This window comes from Poecilia formosa, unplaced genomic scaffold (assembly GCF_000485575.1).
Source record: "Poecilia formosa unplaced genomic scaffold, Poecilia_formosa-5.1.2 Scaffold207, whole genome shotgun sequence".
NCBI lineage: Eukaryota > Metazoa > Chordata > Actinopteri > Cyprinodontiformes > Poeciliidae > Poecilia > Poecilia formosa.
In genome coordinates this window covers 559462-582341 of record NW_006800146.1, presented here as the reverse complement: position 1 = coordinate 582341, position 22880 = coordinate 559462, and the positions used below count along the sequence as shown (strand labels likewise).

Here is a 22880-nt window from a genome sequence, read left to right as displayed (position 1 = left end):
TTCAGTAAAATCGCCGACTACTATTTCCCCCAAGGCCTAGCCGCTCCTAAATATAAGGCTTATCCGCCTGAAAGAGACTCCAATGTCTCCTTTGATTGGTTGATAGATAATAGGCGCTAGCGCCACAGCTGAGTTATGAATATATCTCATGTAACTGTTTACATCTGCCGCTGCCGTGATTTTTAATGAGTTATCGCGTGAACAATCTTATTCACATGTGATTTTAATCTAATTTCTTATAGTGGAAACGCCACAACTATAAAATTGTGTCGTTTTTTGTTTGCTTGTTTGTTTTTTGACATTAGCAGAACACAAGGATTTGCGCGCATTTGTAATGGAAACTTAGTGGTGTTGTTTCTGATGAGAAAACCCAATGACCCAAACACGCTCGGACCTTGTGTAAGGGCGTCACGTGCGGCCCATGATCACCGCATATCATTCTTTCTGAACGATTTCCACTGATGCCATTTCTTTCCTTTTGTTATTATTATTATTTTTGACGAGCATATTTCTGAACCACATTCCAGCAACAGCAGCTTTGGTTTTTGGGAGTTTATTCCTTGCGTAACATAATCTTGGTGTGTCTGCCCCTCCTTGTTCCTGCGAGCCGAGGGAGCAGCCGCGACACCACCCACCCCCATCGCCTTCCTCCCTCCTCCTTTTCTTCCGTCATTCTGCACGGACAGCCGAGCTGAGCGCGGCTCGCCTCGTCATGTTTACGAAGCGCGGCGTGGAGAAAACCACCGCCGTCCCACTGGAATGATCCGACACGGAATCCCCCCTCCCTCCCTCGCCTTCATCCCCTGCCGGATCCGGACTTGGACCTGTGCGTAAAAACGCGAGACGGCATCAGTCAGATATCCGCCGTGCGGTGATTTGAGCGGAGGATCGTCTCCTCTTCTTTTTCTCCTGCACCACGCGCCCCATTACAAACGGAGGGAATCCATCTAATTTTGAAAAAATAAACAAAACAAACAACAACAAAAGGAAACAGCTCCTGTTGGAATTCTAGAGGAGCAGGGACGTAAAGAAGAGCATGGAGGCCCTGCTGTCTGTGCTGAAGGGCCACCCTGGCCCAGCGGTGCTGGTCTGCTCTCTGCTGTTCAGGGTGGCCCACCAGCTGCTGCAGAGGCTGCCCGTCCCCACTGTGGTCCGGCAGGACGCCTTCCGCTCCTGGAAGTGGAAGAACCTGTCCGTGTCCATGGTGCACTCGGTGCTGACCGGGACCTGGGCTCTGACCTGGTGAGTGACAGCTCTATCCATTCACTCGCCCGCTGCTCCACACTGAGGTGGCATTGTCTTGTTCCCGGTTCACATGATGTACAGTGTGTGGGTGTGTGTGTGTGTGTGTGTGTGTGTGTGTGTGTGTGTGTGTAGCAGTGACAGTCTGTGGCAATCAGGAGAACAAGAAGAAGGGCATGCTTGGACTGGGACAATGACATTCTTAGGTGGGGAGGGACACGCAGAGCTGCTTCTGTTGTTGGTGCTGTTGGTGTTTTCACTTCTGAGCTCCAGACAGAATAAGAAAAGACAAAAAAAAATCAACTGGAAAAACCTGATTTCCTATTGGGAAAGCATCAAAAGAGGGGCGGGGAATCAACACACATGACTCATTTCCCCACATTAAGAGTCAGCAGTAACGTAATTACTTCTTTAATTTCTGAATCAGAAATGTGAAGGAATGACTGATTAACGCATGGTACGGTTTAGAGCCAAGCTTTCACTGTGGCGTGTTTACACACACACACAAAATGTTGAGCTATTAAAGGGGCGGTATCATGTAAAATTGACTTTTTTTTGAGCTTTTATGTTGTGTTATAATGTTATTCCCTCGTCAAAAATGGACCTGGAGGGTTGCCTTGATTCTTTCATGCATGTTTGAGAAATCCTTTAATTTCCATGGCAACCAGTTAGCTGTGCAAAACACCTGGTTGGACCTAGCTTTGCCTCTTTGGAGGACTTAAGCTTCCCAGATTCCAATCCATAGAGAACCTTTCTCCTACGACTTACACCAATCAGCTCCTTCAGATTAGCCAGCAGTAAATAGCAAACATTTATTGGACTGTGCATCTGCCAAGCTCATTATAAGAGCTACTTCTCACTGCAATGCTGGCTAAAGGGTTAACAGAGGAACGATGTTGTGAAGTGAAAATACCTCTGGTGTATACAGCTCAGAGAGGCGCCGTACCTTTAAAGCATCCCCTGAAAGCATTGTTGTCTGTTGTTGGGGAGAAGAAGGTTTTTAAAAGGCTTTACTTACCGACGCCTCTGCTTAGTCAGGGCTTTCTGTCCTAAAATGAGCCGCTGTCTGTCTGACTCAGGTCCAGAGTCGTTAATCCGTCCTGTGTGTGTGTCTCTCTGCAGCGCGGTGATCTGGCCCGAGACGCTCAGCAACATCCACAAATTTCACAACACTCTGTCCTACCTGCTTATCTGCGTCTCCACAGGTCAGTAAATGTACCTCTGTCTGTTTTATGTGCCAAAATGAGATCCGTGTCGCTTATAGTTTTTCTCTTTTTTTTCACATTTTGTCACGTTACAAACATAAACAATGTAATTAATTAGTTTGATTTTTGGTTAGAGCAACATAAGTAACAAAAAGAAAAAGTTGTTCTTTTAATTGTCGTTTTGAATGTGAAAATATGACGAAAATAGAAAAAAAACATGACGAGAAACTAACATTCTTCTTTTTAAATTTAAAATCTGAATAATGAAACCATTTACTGGAGAAGCCATGACTCGTTTTCAAATATATTCCAACACAAGCACCTAATTATAACGCCTGATTAGATGTTTGTTTGGTTACGTTATTATTACCGATCTTCTAGAAAACGTAAAGCTGATGACTGTAGTTCTCCTTTTGCAGTGGAAATTTGCAGGCCACTTATCAGATTTTTATGTTCCAAAGCCTTTTATCATTTTCCTTCCTTTTCCTCACAATTATGTACATAAAACCGCAACACAATACTGAACGTTTGTTGTTGTGCCCACATTAAGAGTCAGCAGTAACGTAAATACTTACTGCTGACTCGCTTACCGTGATGTGTTAAAATACGAAGGGAAGTCTATATTTGAGAAGGTGACACAACAACAACAAAAAAACAAAACGGTTTTGTCTTAAAACCAGCCAAGTTATTTGATCTGTACGTGAGAATATTAAAAGGTTATTGCACCCATCGCAGCGTGTGGGAGGAGTTCAACTGCATTTGCCTCCTATTACAAAAGAAACCTGTAATTATCTCACTTTCTGTTGTTTGAAGCAGTTGGCAGCTCCTCCTTTAATCCTAACAGACGAACGCTAGGGCTATCAAAAACAACTGTCTCAAGTCTTGGTGGTCTGTTTGAGTCTCTCTGTTGTGTGTGTGGTTTGGTTTTCGTGTCTCTAGGAGAACACAGGTCTGGTGAGAGCTTCCACCCCCCTAACAACTGCAAACAGTACCTCAGAGCCCAAACACAAATGAAATGAGAGGTTAGGAGCATTAACAGAGCAGCTGTTTGTGTGTCATGCTCACCTCAGAATGGCGCTCTTAAAAATAAATAAATAAATAAATGAAAAAATCCCAGGCAGTGGAAATATTTCAGCTGAATCAGGCTGTCACAGTTTAATAATCAAATGAGAAACATTTAGTTTGCATGTCTGGAATATGATGACTGGAGACTTTTCGCTTTCCTGTCAGAGGAGTTTAATAGTCACACAAAAAAGAGAAACGTTATCTAATTGTATTTTTTTTTTAAAAGCAATAACTCCAATGCTGCAAACTATGGAGTGGTATTAGGTCCAAAATTAAGACTGCTGTGCACCAAGCAGTGGCTACTTCCTTTTCACAGGAGGCTATAATTATTATGAAGTGACAGCTGCTAATGTGATTAATGAGAGGCCAGTGCTCGTAAAAATGAGAAAGAGAGTACACATTGTGTTAGCATTGTACTGGCATGTGAGTAGCATGGTCACCCACTGGATAGCAGCTACTCTGCTGTCCAGCAGGCTAGTGTTAGTATTGGAGAGGCTAACGACTAGCATACCTGGTTTAGGCTCACACTTCATCAAGAAAAATAGTGGACATAAAATATCCATAGGCAACATATAGGTATTGAAACGTGTTCTTTTGATACATTACATCACATACAATTCAACATCACATCAAGCATGAACACAGCACTGTACAATTCAGAGCTGAAGTTGGCTTCTGAACGTCCGGGACAGGAGACGTCACCAGGACCGATCAGCCAATCAGAAATAGATTTGGAAACATGTGGCCTCGTCTCATTACTCATCTAATCAGAAAAATTTAATCTATGACTATTTTCTACCAAACTGTTTAATTTCAGACAGAAAGCAAGAATAAAATGTAAAAAAAGATGCCATTGTTGGTGAAAAAAAAATCTTCATGGCCAAAGCAGTCTCTCGCTTTCAAGGAAGAGAGACTAATTTCAGAGAATAACACTGTATTACCAAATTCATAAGTGCTTGAAGCTAGTAGAAATCAATTATACATGTGGAATCTATGAATCCCAATGCATTTTAAAAGGCGTTGTCAAACGTAGTTAAATGTGTGTGTAAGGTCAGTTCTGTTGTGTTGGTGTGTAACTACACTTTCATTTTGAAGCTGTATCTGTTTGTTAATTTAGTTTTTTATTTTTATTTTTATGTATAGTCCATGTCTTTACCTCACATCACATTAATACCAAACTACTTTTTTTTTCCCCAGGTTACTTTGTGCATGATGCAGGCGATATCATTCTGACGGGACACGGCAGAGGATCGTGGGAGTTTCTACTCCATCACGCGATGGTAAGATGTTTGTGCTCATGCTTTTGTTTTTAACTCGATCAAGCTGGCGTTTCTGGTTCAGACAGCACATCTGAGTCACAAGACAAAAGAGAGATAACATCAAGTTCTGCAATGCATTGGACAGGTTCCAAGGACGTGGAATAAAAAGGAGAGTTGAAATTAACCTGATGGTTTCGTTTTACCTCTTTTTTTTTTACCAAACAACGTGTAGATGACTAAAGAAAACAGGATTTCCATTGATGCAGAAACATTGCTGGACTTTTGTCCCACTTAATGTTTTTTTTTTTGCTTTAAATGTTAATGAATTCTAGTAGAATTTCTACTCAGTATGTGTCTATTAAATCTAACACATTCAGCTTTTACTGCAATAGCAGAATCTCACACCAAAAAAATGAAAAATTCAACTTTTAAACAGATTGTGGTGCTCTAAAATGGGGCTGGACAATACGGCTGAAAAACGTATTATGACATAAAGGTTTCACAACAGTCGATATTGATAATTATTAGTGTTGTCTAGGCCTGTTGCAAAAAACAATAAATCAATTAACTGATCAATTAAAACAAATGCAATAATTTCCATTTGTGTGATTTATAGTTTGTCTCTTTTCTTTCTCCTTGTACCAAAAATTGGATGATGCTTTGGTCTCAATTAGCCTCCTGTTTTTTTTTTTCTAAAGGACAATTTTGTTTACAGAGACGTCATAACTTATTTGTTGTTTCTGTTTACTTGTTTACTAGACACGATTTATTACCATGCTTGTGAGCTTGAAATGTAAAAATACACGAAAATCTTTTATTGCCTCAAACCAAACATCTCAGTTTTCCAGGTTTTTGAATTCAGGATGGTTTAAAAGAAGTAATTTTGTTTCAAAAGTTATTTAGAAATGTGAACAATAAACTGGTTGTGTTTTGGTGGAAGGATAATATCCATCATTGCGATAAGTACATACTACTTGGCACACCAGTCTCAATCTCCTCACTCATCTTTTCACTCGTGTTTACGGTTTTTCATTGCTGACCGCAGTACAAGACTGTGCTACTTTGAACGAGGTAACCCTCCATTGGAGAGATGTTTTATAGGTAATGTGATTAATTGGTGTTATGTAATATTAATACGTTAAACTTTTTAGATTAATCACATACGTTAACAGCCCTAATAATTATTGATTACTTTTTGTTTTAAATATCTGAAATACTCCCAGAGTGAACTGGTGCCGTGATCTTTCTTTTTTTAGCCACAGCTTTCACTCCTCGCTGTGGTTTTTCTTTATTCTCAAACATTTATGAGCCTTGAGAACTGCTTCTCCACAAGTTACTCAACATGTTGTTGCTAGGTAACCAAAGAGTCAGTTGGTCTGTTGATATCACCAACCTTAGCTTAGCTTAGGTTGAGCATCTATAGTTTTTCCTTTGCCTACATCTCCCACAATGCTGTGCAGTTCTAAATAAGAGTTCCGGGAAGCTATTGAACGTTCTGTCAAGCGTATTATATATTGATATTGATATCGCGATTGGTGTTGTTAATAATTTATTGTCCAAAACCAAACCCGAGGCTAGCCGTCTGTTGGTACAAACACCCTCACCGTGATGTTCTATCTCCAGGTGATCTGGTGTTTCCTGTATGCCCTCTACACCCAGCTCTACATTGCTGGTGCTTTGATCGCCCTCTTCGTGGAGGTCAACAGCGTCACCCTGCACTTGCGGCTGATGCTGAAGCTGGCCAATGCTCAGTCCTCCTCCATGTACCACATCAACAAAATCGTCAACCTCTTCACCTACGTCATGTTTCGCCTCGGCACCCAGTTCTACCTCACCTGGTACATCGTCCACAACTACTCCTGGCTGGACCACGGTGGGTACTTCCTCATCACCATGATGATGATGAACATCATGATGGTGATCTATTTCTACCGTTTGCTCCGCACGGACTTCTTTCCCCGAAGCAAGAGGTACACGGGACAGAACGGCACACACAACAACAACTCCAAGAAGTTTCTCAGCGACTGACCGGGGGGAGCGGTTTACAGGACTGCCCCATGTATTTAATTTAAGACGGAAAGTTTACAGATTTTGTTGTGTTTTCATAATAACAAATGCTTGTGATAACAGATTCACTGCCAAAGAATAAGCTCCCCAAAACACGTAGCCTTTTTCGGGTGCTGCTATTACACAGAAATTTTAAAGTAGGAAATTTTAACTAAATTCAACACGAGTCTAAGTGAAAACTGACAAATCCTTGAAATTGTACAAGTTTTGGCGTAATGGACAATGTTTTATTCGCTGGAATACCTAGAAGGTTTCTTAGATGTTTTGTAAAAATGTGATCAGCATTTATCTTGATCGCTTTCCTACTGAAGGTTAAAATGTAAGTTTGGAAGGACTCAAACTTTTGGGCTTTAGACCAATTTTCTGACCAGCTCATATAAAGCATAAAGTAACTACATAATAAAATATACAGAGTCAATTGGGTAGTGATAGCACTGAGTGGGATTTAACATTAAATTCTGTATCAAATTGTGTATAAGCACTGTGTGCTAATGATTAGTATGGATACATAAGAAGTAGGGGAAGCTTGGCTTTATGGAATAGATTCTTAAATTGACGTATTCAACATTAATGGAAAGATAATAACAAGCAGTGTGATGTAAATAGATTTTGGTCTGTTTTGTTTTCCTGTGAGCAGTGATTCTTTTTAAAAAGTGATCCACTAATGGTTATGTAGAAGTGACAAAAACCACCTTTAAAGTTATTGATCGTTTGATAATGTAATGCTTGTAAAATACATTCATTAGCCTTATTTAACAATGAAAAGAATGATGACCATCCTATGTCTGTAAGCTAAATATAAAGGATATGCCACAGATCTTTCCTTTGTACTAATATTAAGGCTGGAACTAGTCGGGATGTCAGCAATAGAATAAGAATACAAACAACTTGTACCGCCTAGTTTTCAATGGAAACATACCAACGAGAGAAAACAAATTAATAAAAATAAATTATGTTAAGAACTTTAGAGATGTCCATAAATGTTGCCAGTTTGCTCTCTCAACAGTTAATTTGTCTGCTATTCTAGGGTTTGTAGGAGTATTTTAATATTTAAAATAAAATCTAAACAGTTAAAATGTTAGAAATACCTTGTTTACACAGTTGTATATTAGGGATTTTAATGTTGAAGTTCTGTGACACTCAAATATTGCTCAAAACATAAAAAGTGACCCTAACAACTTCGACCTGAATGACCATTGTAGCCTATCAGTGAGTGAATGAAATGCAGTTAGCATAGCCCATATGAGATTACAGAATTAATGGTTGTTAACTTAAAAAAAAATCTAGTTATTGATTTTATAATAACCTTTGTTTTAATTTTAACAAAAGTGTTGCATTCCTGACACTATTAATATTCTTGCAGCTATCGAGCTAAACACTATTTAGCTAGAGGTATGTAGCTTCTCTTTTATTATTTAATATGACACTAATTAGAGAAATGTTGTTAACTTGTTAGGTAGTATGTTTAAAGAAGGTAATATATAACTTTTGTCTTACTTTTCAAAAAGCATTTTTTTTCTTATTCATTCCCAGCCTAAATGCTACAAGCTAGCTGCCTATTTAGCTTACAAACATGAAAATGGTACTGATAGTTTCATTAAAATCTCTCTCGGAATCAACATTTTATTATAACTAAAGCAAAAAAAATAAAAAATAAAGAAAAGAAAAAGTAAAAGACATTTAAGTACAGTTACAATTTACCTTCATAGGTGCTAGGTGGATTTTCTTATTTAATGTGATGTTGCCAATGTTTCGAGTCAGGTTGACTGTTGTCTGCAACTTTAAATGGGCACTGGATACAAACGAGGTACTGAAATTATTTATAACTTTTTATTATTTGCTCCCAGAATGCTAACATCTTGTGGTAATGTTACACTTGTCCATTGAAGTATACTGTATGTTAAGAATGTTGCTTTTTGTACAGCACACTCACTATACTTGCAATATATTTTACATCTGCATGGGTAAAAGTGGTTTTTTTTGTAGGGGTTTTTGACTAATGTTGACACTTAGAATTTTCTGAATTTGCATTTTAATATTGTATAATTATGTGGACCAATCCTTCTATCTCTATGAAGCCATGTCTCCAGGTATGGCTGAAGAGATGCTGGACCTGACAGAGTTGTTCATGACCAATTGAACTTCTAACATGCTATGATGCAGGATTATTTTTGGGCCTTTCTATGACTCTTTGATCAAATCTGTTTCTATCTGACTCCAGTGGAGCTGAAACCGGATCTTTCTGCCGTCTGTTCGCAAGGAACAATAACCCTGAAAATAATCCTTCACACTGAGCAGGCAGCAGCACAATCGTGTGGTCAGACACTGTGTATCTCTTGCTGGTTTGGTTAATAGCGACACTTTGGAGATTATCAATTTATAAATATTGAACCTGATCGACGTATGTCTCCTCTTTCTCTTATTTCCTCAGAAATGGATGTAAAACACTTTGTAATTATTTGTCCTCAAGTGCACATTCCTTTAGATCATTTTGTTTTTTTCATTTTTAAAGATGTACATGTTTGTTGGCTCTAAGTGGACTTGATCATTCCATTAGTCGTAACTGCTGATGACAGTAAAATTTTACTGACAAGTTTATTCCTCAGACACAACATTAGATGCCATCCAGTCTTCCTCATTGAAGACTGGAGGGCAGTCTTGCTCCATGGAAGACTGGAGAGAAACATGGACAAGTTTGGATCCTGAGACATTGGCAATATAACCTTTGATTTATTTCCAAAAAGGCATGAGGACGTTGCAAGTGCTAAATCATCAGGGCATAACAAAACTGTATAACTCTCTTTACCAATAGTGATAATGTTGTGGCTGATTGATATAAACTTCATTTTATATTTCAACCACCACCAAGAAAAAAAGGCAGACAGAGCTGATGTGCGTCTGACCTTTGCTGTTGTGCCTTCACACCAAAGTGCCTTTTGAACATAACCAGAGACTACAATAACTCTGAGTTTCCCACACAATGAAGGGAAGGAGTTACAACAGTTATTTCAATTGATCATGAGCACAATAATGTAAATGACTCTTGTATTAAAAGTGTCTTTCGAATCACTGAGTAAATAAAAAAGTTTTAAAATCACAGGGGTCATTATTTCTTTCTATGTTTCAGTTTGCATGTGAAAGATGAAAAATATAACATTTTTGAGGACACCTTGTCCACAGCACTTTCTACCAATAAAATCTTGAAAATTTGCCCATGAAGCCAAAAGTTAAGACAACTGAGTTCAATGAATTGTTCAGCTCAGAAAATATCATTGTTCAGTTGGATGCTAAATATTACAAATCAGAAATCAACAATCAAAAGAGCATCCTAGCTGCATTTCCATTGACCATATAATTGCACAATTTTACATTATGAAAATATTTTTTGTACAATGGAAACATGCCCTGCGATGCACTGGCGACCTGTCCAGGTTGAGCCTGCCTCTTGTCCATTGACAGCTAGAGACAGGCACTGGAACACCTCCCAATCCCAATGAGATAAGGGTATAAGAAAATGGACGGACGGATGGATGGAAACACACCAATTTCAAAAACACTAAATTTTTAATAAAACGTTTAGGTGCTAGGTAGAATTGGGTTGTTTGGGTTAGGATTAGGGAATACAGACAAAGCTTTGAGCACATTTGCAATGGAAATGCAGCTACATATGATTAAATATCATGTTGTGCAGCCAATTTAATGTCAGAAAACAGTAATATAAACATCAGAATGACGACCCCTCCCCACTACAAAGTACTCAAATTAAAGGTTGGATTTCTCTCAAATTTTCAATGTAAGATTACGCTACTGCCTATGGAATGAGACTTTAATCTCATAAATCTGACTTTTTTGCTCAAAATTCTTATTTTTATAAAGTCAGAATTCCAGCTATGCTCTCTGGTCAGTCTGTGTTACACACCCCTGTCTCAAACAATGGCGCTAAAAGAGCCAAAAGTCAGTAGAAATCTGAGATTTAAGCCAGATTTTCTTTTGTGTATTCAAATTTAGTAAATAAACGATAATTTTCCTTTTAAAGTTTAGCCTTTGTCAGGGATGCAGTAGTGGAGACTAGATCAACAGATTCCTGGCAGTTCTTCATTTTGTCCAGCAGGGGGCCGAGCAGGGGTAAACGTGGGAGGAAAGAATGAATCCAGGGGAACTGAGTCAGCAGCTGCTGTGGTCCTTCTCGGCTGCTCCCCACAACTTCCGTGGCTTAACTTAAGCCCCATTAATAAATGTTAACTTTTTTTTTTACTAAACACGGAAAGCGTGAGTTGCCTTTGTGTGGAGCAAGAGGCGTCTTTTCGGGGAGTAAGATAGAAGAGGACCATCTTGAATCGCTGAGGTATCCCGTAACATCAACTGTAGCTAAAACGCTACCTCTCTATAGTTTACTTTAGAAAACTCACAGCGACCTTCTCTCTTTTCAGCTTTTTACTTGGGGTTTGTTGTTACATAAAAGTTTAAAAAGTCGCTACAGCTGCACGTAGAAGGAAACTAAATGGAGTAAATTGTACTTCTTTTGTCTTCAGTCGGAGCTTTGATGAACAATAGGATTAAAAAAGACAGTAAGTGGCTCAGCACTGATTACAGTTGCCCCGGCTACCTTTCATTTCATGAGTAATCAACCTTTGGCTCCTTTAGGCTGCCGTAGCTCTGAGGAAGTCTCGGGATATGTGTGTAGTAGTAGGAGCCTGTATTATATAGCCTCCGGGTATAAAGCTGTAATAGTACCTAGTAAAGATGTACGAATTTAGAAGGAGAAATATTTATTCAAATTATTTACTGAACTAATCTCTAGGAAATGTATGTTATATATGTAAAAACAGACATGTTTAACATTATATTTTTTTACTTGAAAAAATAAACATTATAAGTCATAACCTAGTGCCACACTAAAGTATTTCTGATAGTGTTTTGATACCCAGTTTACAAAAATAATAATTTACCAAATAATTTACCACACACTCCAAAATGGTAGAGATATGTGGAAAGCCTTTAAGTCTATTTTTATTGCAGTAGCATTGTCTCCCACTGAAAAATGTAGAAAAATAATTACCTTTGATTTTAGTCATTTTATTCAACAGAAGAAAAAAAAATTCCAAAAAGCAGGATTTGTTTTCAAAGAGACCCAAACTTAAGGTGTTAAATTACTAAGTCATATTTGCATAGCGTTTTAAGAAAAACTGACAATAACATAGTTACTTTTTTGTGATATAAAATGGCACTGTGTTCTTGGAAAATGTATATTACTGCCCCGTTAAGCGAAAATTTATCTCCAGCTGGCTGTTCGTTTATGCCACTGTCTCACTTCTGTTGCTAACCCATGTGAGTCTGGGTGCTTTCTCTGCAAAATACATTTTAATCTTGGCAGTGTGGGGGCTAAGTGTATACAGAGCCATATGCAGTGTGAGAAGGACAAAGGATTCCCCAAAATGCCCTGTATCTAAAGTTTTTCTGTCTTAAATTTCATTCAAAGCGACATTAAAGTCTTAAATTCGACTTGCTGTAACCTGCAAATACCCTGTATTGCAACCACATCATTTATTCCAATATACTTGCACTATTCTGAACAAGATGGCATCAAAAGTGGCACATGCACTTCACAAACGTCAAATCTGTCAATTTTCTTGATCCACACAACACACACCTTTTTCATTATCCCTGCACTATGGCAGCAGTTGAAATGTTTGTGTTTTTCTCGTCCAGACGTCGTTTACCTCGAGGCTTAATGTCTCTCAGAGTTTCAGGCATGAGCGTTTTTCCTCCGGTTCGCCGGGACCGGGTCATCGCTCAGCTGCCTCAGGTGAAAATCAAAAGTGGGAGCGTCAACTTTATTGTTTTAGAAAATCAATATTGCTCTCACTTTCATCTTCCTTTCTCTTGATTTTAGGCTTTCAGAAAGGAGGCGGCTCTTCACATTACGGAAGAATTCAACAACAAAGTGAGGATGGCCTGCAAGGAGCAGCGGACCGGCACTGTGGGGTGAGAATGGACACCTGAACTCTCTGTGAGCTCGGTTTGATGTGGTTTCATTGGCTGACTCTTCTACCATTCCTTGTGTCAGATTTAAAATCTCCAAGGTCATCGTGGTCGGTGATCTGGCTGTGGGGAAAACCTGCCTGATTAATAGGTAAACGCTGCAGGCTAATGAATGCATGAAGCGTGATTTATTCATTAAAATATTTACTAATGTACAAACATTAAGAGCTGGATGTTATTTTTGTTACCTCTGAGAATATCTGCAAACATTGATGAGTATTAGTAGTGAGTGTAACTGTGTTTGTAGTTAAATTATTAAAGATAGCAGGAAGGAGAGTGAACTTGCGTTAAATATTGTCCTGTCAAACATAATTGGTATGTTTCCTCCAGGAATATGGAGGAATTTTTCTGCCATAATCCAAGAGCAAGCATTTTCAGTCTGAAAACAGGATTTCATGTCTTTTGTTCTCAAAACTTTTAAGACTTTTGCTTACATTTTTATTTTGAAAGCAGGACTTCTTCTCAAATCTTGTAATGCTTATACTCAAAACTTCTCCTCACGCTCACACTTAGGCTCTCTGCTTGCTTATGAAACATGGAACTGCCTTTTGGCTCAGTCGCCTGGCAACTTCTCAGCCAATATAATTAACGTATTGTATTGGGTGTGTTTGTTTCCCTCTAGCGGGTGTTAGAAGAAACTTCTAACACTGCTAGTGGTGAATTATAGTGAATTATAGATTAATTGTATCGTTGATCTTTTAAACACTCATGAGAGTGTTGCTGCTATCGATTGTAGCAACCTGTGCCACCCACAGGATGTAGGGAGAAATAACGTCAGCATAACGGTGCTACTGATTGCTATTAGCTACTGATATTAGGTAGGATTTTGTTCACCCAGCCAAAATCAACACAGTACAAGCATTACAAGTTTTGAGAAGAAAGACATGAAGTCCTGCTTTCAAAATAGAAATGTATGCAAAAGTATTGAAAATGTTGAGAACAAAGGACATGAAATCTATAAATGTGAAAACACATTTTCAATAGTAGATATTTACAAAAATGAAAAAGGATAGCTGTGTGAGCAACGTGACCCAGTAGTCTGGAAATTTAAACCAGATTTCTGCTTTAGATTTTGCAAGGATGCCTTCGATAAAAACTACAAAGCGACCATCGGTGTTGACTTTGAGATGGAGCGCTTTGAGGTGCTCGGCGTCCCTTTCAGTCTGCAGCTGTGAGTCTGATTATTTCTTCTTTTTTATTTATTTATTATTTATTTAATCCAGTTGCTGTGACTTTGCTGAGTTTTTGCTCCATTACAGTTGGGACACTGCAGGCCAGGAAAGGTTCAAGTGCATCGCTTCGACTTACTACAGAGGAGCTCAGGGTTCGTCCGTCCAGCTTTTCCAAATATACCGCGAATTAAACAGGAAATAGGTATTGGAAAAAAATTAAAAAGGCTTCAAGTTAAATGTTCTTCTTTCCTCAGTTGTGATAATCGCATTTGACGTGAACGACATCGCCTCTCTGGGCCACGCCAAGTAAGCTCTCTGATCACGAGAGTGTTGCTGGACTCATGATTTCTGCCTCGCTCTGGTTGATGTCCTGCCATGTTTTATTGCTGCAGGCAGTGGCTGGAGGACGCCTTGAAAGAGAATGACCCCACCAGCGTCCAGCTCTTCCTCGTTGGCACAAAAAAGGACCTGAGTGTGAGTCTAAATGCTGTTGAAAGTGGACACTGCCTGTGGATGTGTTATGTTGTTTTTTTTTACTGGAAGTGCTTGGGTCAATGCCAGACACACACACACACGCACACACATGCACGCACGCACCCGCACGCACACGTACACATACAGTTTGTGTTCTTCTTCTGGTTGAAACCTCAGGAATGTTTCATAAAAACCCCAAAAGCTTTTCTGACTGAGGCAGGAATATTGGCTGTTTTTGAGATGAGTCTGAGCTCTTCAACTTTCGCCTGATTCTCATAAAAATTCCTCTTTTGCTTTGCTGCTAGTGGTGAATTACAGATGAATTGTATCGTCTAATATAGTCTTTTAAAATTTTACAACTTTATGCATAATTTGCATAAATATGTGCAATTCCTGTATTCTCACGTCACTCATCTAGTTACATTACATTGCAAGAGTTATTGGCAAGTTCTCCACTCAAGAAACATTGGCTTATCAAATTATCTACCAAATACACACAATTATATAAATTCAGTAAAATAGGATAATATCAAAAACTTCATTTATTTGATTTCTATTTTCTTCTCTCTTATTTCCCTTTTTTATTTTTGATCTCTACTATGAATCAGAATACCTTTTCATTAATAAAGTTTGAATTGGATTGAATTGAATTGAATATTTCAGTAAATGAGTTCACTAAATAACATGTTATATAGATTAGTTAAACAGATTGGTGTTTTTTATCCTGTACGTTTTGCTAATTATCATGATTTTCTGCTCATAACTAATGAAACGTGACATTTAATATCAGAATATCACACAGACCAACAATTTAATAATAATCTTAATAATAGTGTAACTTTGACTTAATGAAAAGTATTTTTAATACCTTCTTAAATGTTGTGATTTTCATATGATGCTTTTGAAATAAGCTTCAATAAATAAATGTTGTAACATTTTAAATACAACTGTACATATTTCAAATGAAAATGAACATGGTTTTAATAAATATTAGAAAGCACTCCCTGGTTTCTCCTGCCATCTTAAACAGTCCCCTGCTCAGTATTCCCGGATCGAACAAGACGCCATGAAATTTGCGAGAGAGATTCATGCCGAGTACTGGGCTGTCTCATCGCTGACGGGTGAGTCGATACATTTAATGCCTGTGAAGATTGTTTTAATGTCTGATGTACCACCTTCGCATTCACAGCTCACCAATCACTCTCTGTGTAAATCATAAAGTGGGATAAAAATATGCTATATTGTCCCAACTGTGAGGAAATTCTGGTGTAAGAGCAGCAAAGTGACAGAAGATAGACGTGCAGGTTAACACGAAGATAAAAGAATTTAAAATATATTTTCTTTTTTTTTAGAAAATATGTCTCTGTTTACCCTTTATGATGTTTAGCGTAATCTGTGGCTGACAATAAGTAAAATAGCTTTACTTTTTCTCAAGTCAAAAAACAACTAGCATCCATAAAAGGCAACAGTTTAAAATGTATTCAAAGTCAAACAAGCAATTTAGTAGTAAAACCTCTGAGTTTAACATTCTAGTAATCATGCTGACTGTTTAGCTTTTATGCTAGTAGTTTAACATTCTGACTGTTTTGAGGGTGAAAAAGCAAAACTGTCCATGAACAGCAAAACTCTGAATACTTAAGACGACTCATAAAACACTTGTAATATATTATAATAATTCAAACACCAGATATACCCTAATACATAATATACATTAAAGAGTGGAAATCATCTTTGCACTTCTGCAGAAGCTCACGTCCACAGTCTTCCTTATGTTGACCATCACTGCATAGCATGTCAGTTAGCACTGTGCCAAGGTATTTCAGCTTCTGCTGCTGCATTTTATTTCAAATATTTGGGATATACTCTACGAAAATACAAAACAGGCAAATTTTTCATAAATAATTTGGAGTTATGTTCACCAGGAAAATCTGTGAATAATGACTCAGGTCTACTGTATTTGTTTAGCATTCTTAGCATAAATGCTAACATCATTTCCGACACTTTAAGGCTTGTGTCAATAGCAGTTAAAAAAAAAAAGAAGAAAATTAGGAAAAATATTTTTAAGAAACAGACATGCGAAGTGTGACTTAGTCACTACAGTGATTTCTCACTGGCCTCTAACAGATCTGTGGCTGCTTTTCTTCAGGGGAAAACGTCAAAGAGTTCTTCTTTCGAGTCGCCGCTCTGGCCTTTGAGACAAACGTTCTCGCCGAGTTGGAGAAAAGCGGGTCGAGGCAGATTGGCGATGTTGTCAGTGAGTATGTGAACTGTCTCAGGAAGTTAAACAAACGTCCCACAAGTTAACACTCTTCTTTGTTGATGTGTTTAGGAATCAACAGCACTTCAAGCAATCTGTACGCCACAAAGAAGAAGCAGGCCAACTGCTGTCAGTAAGGATGGGATAAAGGTTTTATTTTTTTATTTTTATTTTTTTTTAAAACAAACGCACAGACTCTGAATGAGACTTTTTCTCAGCGGTGGTTGAGTGTGGCTGCCGTCCAGCTTAGTTGGGAGGATTTCTGTGGCTAGAAAAAGAGGGGAGCATTTCATGGCATGTTTACAGTCTGTATCATTATTTTTTTTTTTCTTGACCAGCAGGAAAAGTGAGAATATTTGTGGTGGACTTTAACACAGAGCGATAGTGCTGCCATCAAACTGCCAAAGAGTTTTCAGATGCTTACTCAGCTTGTAGCTCCAGTTTTGCTGCTGTAGAGTTTTTCAGAATCAATTACTTATTGCATTTTTAGCTCAAACACATAGGTAAAGTTTTGATTGTTTTTCCCAACTCCCACTTTTTAGATCATTGCTTCCTCCCCTTAACTCCTTTGTTGCCGTTTAGATGTTCTGGCAACTTGCTAAAAATATGTAAATTGTCTTAGTATGAATGTACCTTTTAAGGCTGTAGCACATTTTCATACTGAAAAAATTATTAAATCCAACCTTTAATTTAAGTGCAATTATTATGTGGGTGAAAACATTTTTAATACAAAACTACTGGCATTCCTTACTTTAAACTGAATGACACTCTTCATTTTTCTCAGTATTTTTTTTTTTCTAATTTTCATCGTGGCTGTGAACTTTTACTTACTAACCTGGGAGTACTTGTCCGCCTGAATTTGAACAATTGAAACAAAACACTAAAACAGGATTTCTCTAAATTCAGTATGTTTAGTTAGTTTTATAAACAAACAATATAGTTCCTGTTGGTTCTAGTTTTTAACCTTTAATTACCATTACTTATTTCAGTTAGCAAAAAATGTTTTCTCAATCTCAGTTTTCTTTATTTTGTTAGTTTTTGTTAACTGTAATAACCTTGACATAAACGTCTCGTAAGAATAAAACCTTCATAGCCACAACAAAAATTTAAGACCTGTGATTAATGTGTTTAATTCCAACTTACATTTTCTTCAAGTCATTTAAGACATTGTAAAGGATATGTGAACACCCTGACCCCCACAGAAGAAAAAATAATGGTAACACTTTATTTGACATGCATAAGACTGACATGACATTATCATAATCATAACATAACACCTGTCATGATGATGAAGGAGTCTTCAGGAATGTTTACGACTGATGTCATGAAGTGTCATTCGGTAAATATGAACACTTTTTATGCAAAGTTGACAATTTTAATAGACTTTTAAGGCAAGTTTTAATGCAACTTCTCATTAAAAGTGTCATTATTTACCGAACGACGCTTCATGACAACAGTCGGAAACATTCATATAGACTCCATCATCATGACATGATGTTATGATGTTATAATTATGACAGTGCAATGTCTTATGCAAACCTGTCAAATAAAGTGTTACCAAAATAATAATGTTATTTGTAATAACATTACACAATTTCAAATTACTATAAGACTTGTGATTTTATTATTATTACTGATCTATAGTCTTTACTCTCCACAAAAATGTGCTCACATTAAAGGTTGGATCAGTGTGAGATTATGCTACTGCAATAAAAGTTGTCACAAAAGTACATTACTGTCATTTCAGCATAAAGCTGCCATTTATTACAGACTTAGGCTGAGCGTTGTAAACACTGATCGTGGATAAATTCATTTCTAAACCACACTCTTAGATGATCACCATCTTTGCTGGCTCACCTCATGCTGCTCACTGCTCCATACTTTAAAAACATTTCCAGGAATCCTGATGTGTATGTTTTACATTACTTTCTATCAAATCAGTGACTGAATCTGTTTTCCGTTTGCATTGACTAGTCGTTGCTGTTTAATCATTAAGTGTTTAATCTTTTTTTTTTATTTCATGCCAGTAATACAATCATGTCAAATTATTTTAGTTAGTAAAAAAAATATTAAACCTACTATGTCACAGTATCTCTATGCAAATTAAAGTGTTTCATGCAAAATGCGTCTTAGTTGTCTTTGCGGAGAGTCGCCTCTACTTGGTGAAGCTCTTGAAAGAGTCCAGGTGTTTCCTGTCCACTTGGCTCTGCAGCCCTTCTGGGATGCAGTGGGAGAACTTGTAGTTTTCCTTGATCCACTTCCCTCCCTCCGTGTTCTCGATGGCCACGGCTGCCACACCTGCACAGCAAACCAGGAGACAAGTCCAAATTCAGTTGCTGAGCTCTGATTGGTCAGTGAGGCCTCCACGCCAGCTGACCTGTGACCGTGGCTCCCAGGTTCTCCACCAGCTGGATGGCGGCCCTCATCGTGCCGCCCGTCTCTATCCACTGGTCCACCAGCAAAACCCTCAGACCTGCAGAAGAACACGTCCAAAAGGAGCTTCAGTTTTAGCATTGAAGAACAAGGGTGTCAAAGTGCAGACCCTGGACCCATCTTTTGCCAGACCAGAATTCAAGAGTAAATTAGGACAGAAACTACAACTTTTAAATCAAAATCTACATACAAAAATGTTTGATGAAACACAAAGTGAGCATTCTGTTTTCACTCATTGTCTTAAAAAACACCTTGGTGTATCCAAATTTACATTTAAATTGTGTTTTCAAATGAAGGCTGACCTACATATGGGTTTAGTTGCTGAGGACAGAAATATTTTTCCTGTTTTCTTCACCTGAGCCCAAAATTAGAAGAAAACTGCACCGAAGCATTTTGTTTGACAAGAAAAACATACAGAAACCATTTGAGGTTTTGGATCTACAATCCTGTTGCTATGATAAAAAAATGTTTAATTTAAAAACAACAAAAAAATTATATTTTATTTGGCCTACAAGTATGATTTTAGCCCAGTCCTGGTGTAGAAAAACAACATTAGGTCAAGTGTTGCAAATGAAAGGTTTTATTTATTGATTGTCAACAAGTTAGAGGTTAACAGATCAAAAAATAGAAATTGTTTGGAGCAATAACATCCAAGATTTTCCCAAAATATGGATGAATATAGATATTTAAAACTATTTGAAGCCTCAAACTATAAACAGGTTTTAAATTGATAGATTGAAGCTGTATAACGTTTTGATAGAATAGTGGCCAGTTTATTATTTATTATATAATTGAATTTAATTACATTTTTGTAAGACACTAATAAATAAATCTGACATATTCTGTCTTATTATTTTGGAACTTAGCAAATAGAAACTAACTGACATAAAACAAGAAGTTTGGTCTGACTTACCTTTAGGCAGATAGAAAAAAGGTGAACTTGTCTATGTGGTATATGTAAACTGCAATGCACTCTTACCATCACTAGATGGCACTGTTGCAAAGAACGGCTTGGAAATTATTAAGTCCTTCATTTCCCGTGACCCACTGACAGCTCTGAGTCAAACTAACACTTGGTTATAAAAACGTAAATATCTCAATTCCTTAAGTGCTTTAAAATATCTACTTATGAAAATGTGTTTTGTGCTTTATCACAGAAAACATTGAGGTGAAACTCGGATTTCACTTTTTGCAATTTTGCCGCCATTTTTAATGATGACTGCACTTTGATTTATTGCGACCATCACAGAGTGGGATGTTTTCTTACCCTAACAATCATCAAATAGTGCTCATTAGTTTTTAGCTTCAATATAGTCACATAACTGACAGAAAACAAAAAATAAAGCTTTTCTTTCATACTTTAAGCAGTTATTTTTGACTTTTTTTTGTGAGACATTCTTAGTTTAACAAGACTGAACTAATTTGGTTGAATCTTTGGTTTTAAATCTTTTAGGTGTCTTTAAAAAAACAAACAAAAAAAATTCTAAGAAGTGATTGTGTAACTTAAGTAAAATGTGATGATTAACCTGGTTTTAGCACATCCAGTCTTACTTCCATAGTCTTTTCTCTTCCTGTGTAGTCTGTGTAGTTCTGGTTTTGGGTCGCTACACACAGATGACACGCTTTACGAATGGCCAGGAAACCTTTTCCAAGAGTCGTGGCGACTGAAGCCCCTTAAAACAAAATAAAAAAGACAGAAAACCCTCACAGTCACACCATGTGTGAGAGACAAGTTTATATCAGTTATATCTAAATTTAGCATTGCACCCTGAAGGGGTCAGGTTTCCCCATCTTCTGCAGTCACACAGTAGTAGCAGCCGTTCTGAATAAGATCGGTCTGAACTGTGTTTGCTCTTCCCCATTCAAAATAAACAACTTTGTTTTCTCACCAAGAATAAATCCCATGGCATCGATCCCGGCAACCAGGTCAACGGGGTCGCTGTGAAATGGACCCAGAAGGTCTTTGACGCAGTCTGCCAGAGCCTGGATCAAATCCAAACCGACAGGGAGAATTTACACCATGCAAAGCGTTAATAAACCAGCAGCTACAGATCGGAGCGCGCACTGCTTCTCTCTTATCAGACCTGCGAGTTGCAGTAGAGTCTGGACGGGTCCAACCAGGCGAACTCTGGTCCTTTTGTGTTGGGGGCCATGAGTGAAAGGTACCATCCTTTCTGGCGGTCTGCGGGAACGTCCAGCACGTCCATCTGAAGTGGCTGCGACGCTGCGGTCTGTGCAGCCAGAGGGAGAAACTTGGGGAGGAAAATTAGCAAGACTGGGAATGAGACACTTGCCTGTATCGGATTCCAGAGGGGTGACTGGTGCTGGTGGGTGGGACTGGACTCTGTCATAGACTCACTCTGCTGTTAGAGCTAGACTTTAAAGTAGGTAAAAATTAGGTAACTTCATAAAGAATTCCTAATGTTCCGATATTGTTAAAGGGGGAGTAATTTCCAGCCACATAGAATCATTTCATAACATAGTCAAGTAACTATGTTAGTTCAGTTGTTATACAACTGAAGTTATTATTTTTGGACATAAAAAGGAGCGCGATCTAGAGTCAATGCACAGCTTCAGTTATTACAACTAAAACCTAGCGATCAGGCCCAAATCCTGGGAGTAGTGATGGACTCTGACCTGAACCTTCAGAGTCACATTAAGACAGTCACAAAGTCGGCCTTCCATCACCTGAAGAACATCTCCAGGATTAGAGGACTTATGTCTCAGCGAGATCTAGAGAAACTCATCCATGCATGTATCTTTAGTTGTATTGATTACTGCAACAGCGTCTTCACAGGTCTGTCCAACAAATTAATCAAAAGGCTGCAGCTGGTCCAGAACACTGCTGCTCGCGTTCAGACTAAAACCAGGAAGATAGAGCACATCACACCAGTTTTAAAGTCCCTACACTGGCTCCCTGTAGCTCAAAGAATAGATTTTAAAATACTGTTAGTTTATAAATCACTGAACAACTTAGCACCACAATACATTAAAGATCTGCTGTTGTTGTATCAACCTTCCAGACCCCTCAGGTCTTCTGGTTCTGCTCTGCATCCCCAGAACCAGAACCAAACGAGGAAAAGCTGCATTCCACTTCTATGCACCACAAATTTGAAACAAACTTCCAGAAAACTGTAAAACAGCTGAAACACTGAGTTCCTTCAAATCTCGACTAAAACCCCACCTGTTTAGAGTTTTATTTGAAACATAATCAATTACGAATTTCATGATGGTGCTTGACTTAAGTAATGTTTTGATTGTTGATTCTATGTTGCATGACTGTTTTTGTGTTTGTTATGATGTAAAGCACTTTGAAATGCCTTGTTGCTGAAATGCGCTATTCAAATAAAGTTTGATTTATTGATTGATTGATTGATAAAAATGCTACATAAATATGTCAAATATGGCTTTAAAGAAAATTGACTTTGTAATTTATCACCTTGAAATTGGGACCTTGTCTCTTTAAGAAGCTCCTTCTCTTTCTGAAACTCTGCCTTCAGGAAGTCATCACAACATAGGAAATTTCCATGTTTTTTCTAGAAAATGTATTTGATTATTATTGAAACTTTTGAGTTTTTTTTCTAGAAATGTTTTGACTTTTGGAGCTCACAAATGTGTTGGCAGAAATGTATTCCTTTTTCCCCCCCCTTTGTCTACAAAATCT

The 22880-nt window shown here is 37.9% G+C and overlaps 3 protein-coding genes across 3 annotated transcripts; 2 read left to right on the top strand and 1 right to left on the bottom strand.

The window, feature by feature from the left end:
• The first annotated feature begins 425 nt into the window (after positions 1-425).
• On the top strand, positions 426-9935 carry tlcd1 (TLC domain containing 1). Its single transcript, XM_007567342.2, has 4 exons — positions 426-1242; positions 2365-2447; positions 4710-4792; positions 6395-9935. The coding sequence occupies exons 1-4, from the start codon at positions 1037-1039 to the stop codon at positions 6797-6799; spliced, it is 777 nt and encodes a 258-aa protein (XP_007567404.1). The 5' UTR covers positions 426-1036; the 3' UTR covers positions 6800-9935.
• Positions 9936-10963: 1028 nt separating this feature from the next.
• On the top strand, positions 10964-18900 carry rab34a (RAB34, member RAS oncogene family a). Its single transcript, XM_007567340.2, has 11 exons — positions 10964-11183; positions 12548-12644; positions 12732-12823; positions 12906-12971; positions 13950-14051; positions 14140-14204; positions 14307-14358; positions 14445-14526; positions 15557-15647; positions 16673-16780; positions 16856-18900. Exons 1-11 carry the CDS (start codon positions 11074-11076, stop codon positions 16918-16920), a joined length of 930 nt encoding a protein of 309 aa, XP_007567402.1. The 5' UTR covers positions 10964-11073; the 3' UTR covers positions 16921-18900.
• LOC103148530 (adenine phosphoribosyltransferase) lies at positions 18512-21582 on the bottom strand. The gene is made up of 5 exons (XM_007567339.2): positions 21301-21582; positions 21106-21199; positions 20743-20889; positions 19161-19256; positions 18512-19081 (listed from the first exon to the last, which is right to left on the bottom strand). Exons 1-5 carry the CDS (start codon positions 21565-21567, stop codon positions 18939-18941), a joined length of 747 nt encoding a protein of 248 aa, XP_007567401.2. The 5' UTR covers positions 21568-21582; the 3' UTR covers positions 18512-18938.
• Positions 21583-22880: the final 1298 nt, after the last annotated feature.

Excerpts from the sequence above, each read along its gene's own strand:
- tlcd1 (XM_007567342.2), top strand. The coding sequence starts at position 1,037 with ATGGAGGCCCTGCTGTCTGTGCTGAAGGGCCACCCTGGCCCAGCGGTG. Across the intron at positions 1,243-2,364 it reads GGGACCTGGGCTCTGACCTG|CGCGGTGATCTGGCCCGAGA; the intron begins GTGAGTGACAGC and ends GTCTCTCTGCAG. Across the intron at positions 4,793-6,394 it reads TTCTACTCCATCACGCGATG|GTGATCTGGTGTTTCCTGTA; the intron begins GTAAGATGTTTG and ends TTCTATCTCCAG.
- rab34a (XM_007567340.2), top strand. The coding sequence starts at position 11,074 with ATGTTAACTTTTTTTTTTACTAAACACGGAAAGCGTGAGTTGCCTTTG. Across the intron at positions 14,205-14,306 it reads TTACTACAGAGGAGCTCAGG|TTGTGATAATCGCATTTGAC; the intron begins GTTCGTCCGTCC and ends TTCTTTCCTCAG. Across the intron at positions 14,527-15,556 it reads GCACAAAAAAGGACCTGAGT|TCCCCTGCTCAGTATTCCCG; the intron begins GTGAGTCTAAAT and ends CATCTTAAACAG.
- LOC103148530 (XM_007567339.2), bottom strand. The coding sequence starts at position 21,567 with ATGACAGAGTCCAGTCCCACCCACCAGCACCAGTCACCCCTCTGGAAT. Across the intron at positions 21,200-21,300 it reads GACTCTACTGCAACTCGCAG|GCTCTGGCAGACTGCGTCAA; the intron begins GTCTGATAAGAG and ends GATTTGATCCAG. Across the intron at positions 19,082-19,160 it reads CCTGGGAGCCACGGTCACAG|GTGTGGCAGCCGTGGCCATC; the intron begins GTCAGCTGGCGT and ends TTTGCTGTGCAG.